Consider the following 6,000-nt stretch of genomic DNA (forward strand, 5'->3'; position numbering starts at 1 on the left):
AGTCAGGGGAGGCACTGCCCGGAGCCCAAGAAGACAGGAGCCAGGCAGAGGGGGTGTGTGGATGTGGAGGGAGGCAGGAGAGAGACCACCCTGCACAGGCAGCCCCCAGCCTCTGCCTGCATCTAGCAGGTGCTCACTCATGTATGTGGTGTGAACAAAGTGTTTGTGGCCCCGGGAGACGGGATCATGGGGTAGAGGTAGGGAAGAGGGGGTGGGCAGCTGCTTCCCTGCCGGGCACGCCTCCCTGCCACCGAAAACCCCACCTTTAGCAAGGACTCGGATTCCTGCCTGTCCCTGCCAGGGCAGCTGTGATTGTCAGTCCATCCACATCTGAGCAGGGCTCCTCACCCACGGGCGGGCTGCTCCAGGCAGAGGCGGCGTCCGTCCTTCCAGGCAGTGGGGCCTCCACACCGTAGACTCTTGGGGGGCGAGTGCCTCGCCTGCCCAGGGGGTCCTGGGCCCCAGGCTGTGCCTGCAGCAGAGGACAGCGAGTCGGGGAGGCTAGAGCCCGTCCCCTCTGCCGCCTCCAGCTGCACCTGGCTCTCCCGCCTGTGGAAGGCCCCAGCCCTCCTCCTGGGGTCATAGGGCTTCCCGTCAGGACGGCTTCTCAGGTCCTAGGTCAGCGGTTCTCACCGCACCCAGATTGCTGGAGGAGGCCTGGGGTGCACCCTGGAATCTGCATGGCCCACCCACAGGCTCCCAGGTGCTGCTGATGCTGCGGGCCCAGGCAGTCCACTTTGACAGTGACTGTCCTAGATCGCTGTGGGGGCCCTGCTGGAGGGCCTGGGCTTCCAAGAGCCTCTGAGAGTGGCTTGGGGAGCTGTTTTTCCTCTTGGCCAGCCAGCCTTCGAGGCGGCACAAGCAGATCTTCATGGGCTCCTCAGAGATCCTTGAGACAGAGGCTGGAACCCTCCCAGCCCCACTGACAAGCCTCCGTCGGGGAGGCAGAAGGCCGGAGCGCAGCTTCTGCGGTCACATCCAGGGATCCAGGGCGGGCTGGGCATCGCTCTCTCACCCCTGCTTTCCAATGACAAAATCAAGGCTTAAATTTTTTTTTTCTTTTTGAGATGAAGTTTTGCTCTTGCCCAGGCTGGAATGCAGTGGCATGATCTTGGCTCACTGCAACCCCCGCCTTCCAGGTTCAAGTGATTGTCCTGCCTTAGCCTCCCGAGTAGCTGGGATTAGGAATTTTAGTAGAGACCAGGTTTCACCACATTGGTCAGGCTGATCTTGAACTCCTGACCTCAGGTGATCCACTCACCGAGGCTTAAAATTCTTCAGGAGGTGGGAAGCAGGTGGGTTGGCTCTAAAGGGTAGGAGGAGTAGTCTTCTCAAACATTCTGTGTCTTGAGTGAATCCATGCCAGTTTTCCGGTGGCGATGGTTTTATGGACATTACGGTGGGGACCCTAGGCAGAAGGTGTACGGAACACTCTGTTATCTCTTACAACTGCATGAGCCTAGTTAACTTAAAATGGTTAATATTTAGAAAAATCGGGTGGTTTAGAAAAACACGTCAGTCGTTCGTGTCCTCAGGTCTGACAAGTGTGAGTAAACGTTCTAACCCAGGGGTGTCTGACTCCAGAGCCAGGCTCCCCAGCATCCCCAGCAAAGCACCCCTCCTGCTCTGAGCTGCCCATGCCGGGGACCCCCCACCCCATGTAGGAGCTGGGAAAAGGCTGCTGAAAGCACTGCTGGAGAAGCTCTGCTCAGCTGCAAGGCCCCATCCTCAGGGGCTCTGGGAAGGGGACAAGATTCTAACCCAGGACTTGCTCTCTCTCCTTCCACAGAGCGATCAGGACGCCACGGCTCCGCCTGAAGCGATGGCCCAGCCCTACCCCCCCGCCCAGTACCCCCCTCCGCCACAGAACGGCATCCCTGCCGAGTACGCCCCTCCCCCACCGCACCCCACGCAGGACTACTCCGGCCAGACCCCGGTCCCCCCAGAGCATGGCATGACCCTGTACACACCAGCACAGACCCACCCTGAGCAGCCAGGCTCCGAGGCCAGCACACAGCCCATCGCCGGGACCCAGACAGTGCCGGTAAGGGCCCCCACGACCCAGGCCCAGACCTAGAACTTCAGGGAACAGCCCCCACCCAGAAGAAAGGTGGCCCAGGAGGGCCTGAGGTGTCAGCTGGGTGGGGGGCCTGCTCAGGGGGTCCTGGGCCCCAGGCTGTGTCTGCAGTGGAGGACAGCAGGAGCAGGACCAGGAGCGCAAGAGGCCTGCCCTCCTCTGTGTGTGGGCGACAGGCCCTTTACGGGGTTCCTGGGCCAGAGGTCGTCACCTCCGGCGAAGGTGCTCCCAGCCCTGCTGGACCCCCAGCACCAAGGAGCTTTGTGATGAGCAGGTGTCTGGAGGGACGGCTGGGCACCGAGGCATGGGGTGGCAGCTGCCCTCCTCCAGCCGCCCGGGCCTGGCCACGCTGCTTTGAGCAAGCTCTCACCCCAGCTGGGGAGGTGTCCTCACTGCCAGAGACCTGTTAGTGGAAAGCGAAGGAGACGGGCGGAGGGCAGAGGCAGAGCCTCGGAGGCCACCCAGGGCCCTCCGAGCTGTCTCGGGTTGCAGGCCCTCCTATGATTTCTAATCACTTGTAATCTACCTGCTTGGCTGGCCTCCAATCAGATAGCTTCAATTATGTGGTTGTAATGCAGCTCCCAGGCAAAAGTGCTGAGCCCTCACTTCTCAGATTTCCTGAGAGCAAAGAGAGCTGGCAGGGCGTGGCCAAGCAGCAGGCCTGGGGTGGGCGCCGGGTACAAAAGCCCAGGCCCTGCCTCCACCCACTCCCCAGAGACCCTGCCAGCCTCTTCCTTTTCTCTGGTCCCCTCCACTGAGATCCCCATGTGCCTCCCCTGCCCCTGCTCGGGCTCCAGGTTCATCTAACCGTCCCTGCTGGCCCTGTCCCAGCTGCTGGCTGTGCTAGCTGGCGGGGCTGGGCAGGAGGCCAGAGCCCTCTGCACTGCCCGGGAGTGGCACCGCCCTGGCGGCTCCCAGTGGGGGTCCCCGCCCAACTGTCCCCTCAGCCCTCCTGCAGTCCAGCCTGGCTCCCAGCATCCTGCGTGGGTCCAGATAGGAGCCTTCCCTTGGTGTGTGCATGGGCAGAGGCTTCCTCCAGCGTCACCCAGGTCCTCTGCAGAGAGAGCCCCCCCAGCCGCCTCCTAGGCTGGACCTGACCCTCACCTGGCACCCAGCCGGTGCCCTTCCTCCCTGCTTGGAGCTCTGCCCAGCCTGAGTCAGCCCTGAGGCCATCAGCCTTTCCAGCTCCCCAGCATCCTGAATGTCTCCCCAGGGTTCCTACAGCCACAGGCCACAGATGGAAAAGGCCAGGCCCTAGGGTGGTAGAAGTGGGGGGCCAAGCCATACTTCCCCAGCTGCTCTGGTTCTGATTCATCAAACCAACACCCTGTGTGTGCTTAGAAAAGAAGGAGATGATCCCAAGAGCCAGGGCGGGTTCAGCCTAAACGGGCGGGTCTGGAGCAGGTGGAGTCTCTTTGTCACGGACTCCAGTAGACACGGCTCATCTGCTCAAACCTCTGACCTTAGGGACAAACGAGGTGGCTCTTGTGGTGAGACCCAGGGGTTTGTCCTGGGAGAAAGCCGGAAGCAGGAGGGTCAGATGCACAGATAACAGAGTGGGGATGGACCTAGCACTTGAACTGAGCAACAGAACCAAGGCTAGATGTCTCCTGGACGCGTGGGGCCACCAGACACAGCCTACCAGGACACATGTAAAGTCTTCCTTCACTCAGCAGATGTTTGCCGGGCACCTGCCATGTGCCAGGCACTGAATTGGCACCGAGGCTACAGAGGAGAAAGGACCCAGCCCTGTCCCCCGGTTCCTGCCATGCATGGATGGGAAAGTCAGAAAGGGAGGCTGTCTTGGGCCTGGCTCACCCGTGAGAGTCCACGGACCATGGACAGAATCCGAGTGAGCAGCAGCTGCTGCAAAGGCGAACACTGCATCCCGATGAAGTCCTCTCCAACTAGGAGGATGGGAATCCCACTGCTCAGCCGCCAGCCTCCGGAGCCTCCCAGGGAGCGTGACCAGGCGGGGAGCACCCAGAGCCCGGGGGACAGACAGCCGGTTTTGACCTTCCTTTCTTCAGGCCAAGGTCTCTCAGGTCTGGCAGAGTTCAGGGTCATGGTCTACAGATCTTTCATCCAGGGACTCAGAGGAGAGAGTCATTCTCCATGACCTGCACCCAGGCTGCCTCGGCGTGGTGCCCCAGGAAGAATGAAGACCTGGGCGGCCTCGGCAGCCATGCACCCTCCGACCTTGGAGTGTTTGTTCAAGTGGAGCCTTCCTACCTTGGAAGGCAGCTGGAGAGTGTGTTTTAGATTCCAGGAGCCCCTTCCTCCCAGAGGCTGCCCGGCACTCGCAGCTGAAGGCCGAACACCTCTATGCGGGCTCTGGTGTCCCCAGGCCCTGTCTCAGCAGGGCCTGTTCAGCTCACTCCAGCCTCCCCTTGGCCCTGCCCAAGCAGACTGGTATTGGGATCTAGAGCTTCGGGATAGGAAGTGGGGTGAGCTCAGAGCTTTGATCCAGACCTGCCTAAGTCAGAGTCTCCCTGAGCTCCTGGGGCACTCGAGGGCCCACATGTAGCCACCAAGTACCCAGGTCTCTTCTTTCCCCACCATCCATAAAGTGCCACCGAGGGAACCCTCCCCCCCACTGAGAGCCTGCTGCCCAGGTTGGCACCAGGTCAGGGCATGCAAACCCCTAGACACTCCCTGGACCCAGATGCCGCCCAGGCCACCAGGACTTCCTGCTCTCTCCCCCAAGGGGACTTCCTTCTGCTGGTACACATGGGCTGCCCTGGCAGGAGGCGTGGCCCTGGCCAGTGGAAAGGGGAAACTCGGGATGCCTGTCCAGCCCCCATATCACCCGCCCCCCTGGTAGCTGTGGCAGAGCCGGCCTCTAGACAGCAGGCTCCTGTCCAGGTCCAGGGCCCCCACAGGCAGCCTGTTGCATCTAGGACCTGGGGCTGATGGCATCTGGGAGAGAGCAGTGGCCCATGCCCCCATCCCCTCGCCTCTGCCTCCCTGTCTCCTCTGCCTCCCTGTCTCCTCCACCCCAGGGCCCTCAGGCACTTTGGGCCCCAGCCCGGGAAAGGCTTTCCTGGAATTTCTAAAACCACAAGGCCTCTCCCTGCTGCTCCTGCCCTCTAGAGGGTTTCCAGCCAGGAATCAGTGGGACGTCTGTGTTCAGCCAACTCAGGGCCTTTCATGACACCTCCACCACCCAGGTGGGATGCACCCCCAACCCCTAGTCACAGGGGCACAGCTGACCCTGCAGAGAGAAACAGGGTTCCTGTGGGCCACTGGTCCCTCACCAACATTGAGACTTCTACAGAAGGCAGAGCACGTGCTGATTTGTGTGGTCTCAACGTCCTCGGGTGAGTCCCGACCACCACCAGTGGCTTTGTAGCTGCGTCATTCCCCAGGAAGCCTCCTCCCCTCTGAGCAGGACACCTCTTTCCACCATCTAGAAATACGGAGGCTCCTTCCCAGTGGGGCAGGGGCGTCTCCTCTCATCCGTGATGGGAAGGGACATGCAACAAGAACCACCCGCACCCGCACGCAGGCTCTGTTGCTCTCACTTGTCACCACAAAGTCACCTGCCTTCTCTGGACAAAAGCAGCACAGGCTACAGAGTAAGATGAGGGGCTGCAGAAGGATCAGGGACCCCATCTCGCTACCCTGCGCCACCCCAGGGTCTGTGTTCCCTGCCGGGGTCACCATCTGGAACAGCTACTTATTCACTCAGGGTCACACACATGCCAGCACTGTGGGCCCTTGGGGGTCACACCCTGTTTTTATGCCCAAGGGACCCTCATTTTGCTAGGAGACTAGCATGGGCCAGGCGCACTGGCTCGCTCCTGTAATCCCAGGACTTTGGAAGGCCAAGGTGAGCAGATCACTTGAAGTCAGGAGTTCGAGACTAGCCTGGCAAACATGGTGGAACCCTGTCTCTACAGAAATACAAAAATTAGCCAGGC

At 61.0% G+C, this 6,000-nt stretch overlaps 1 protein-coding gene across 16 annotated transcripts in view; it reads left to right on the plus strand.

Annotated features, from left to right (window-relative positions):
• Positions 1-6,000, plus strand: part of RBFOX3 (RNA binding fox-1 homolog 3) — a 512,287-nt gene that overhangs the window by 479,805 nt on the left and 26,482 nt on the right. For all 16 annotated transcript variants that reach the window (XM_032241461.1, XM_032241463.1, XM_032241466.1 and 13 more), the window contains one exon: positions 1,790-2,044. In XM_032241461.1, coding sequence (XP_032097352.1) covers positions 1,823-2,044 — 222 coding nt within the window. In that variant the 5' untranslated portion in view covers positions 1,790-1,822. The remainder of the gene's footprint in view (positions 1-1,789; positions 2,045-6,000) is intronic.

The sequence above is a fragment of the Sapajus apella genome, unplaced genomic scaffold, assembly GCF_009761245.1.
Source record: "Sapajus apella isolate SASKATOON/1434 unplaced genomic scaffold, GSC_monkey_1.0 scaffold48, whole genome shotgun sequence".
NCBI lineage: Eukaryota > Metazoa > Chordata > Mammalia > Primates > Cebidae > Sapajus > Sapajus apella.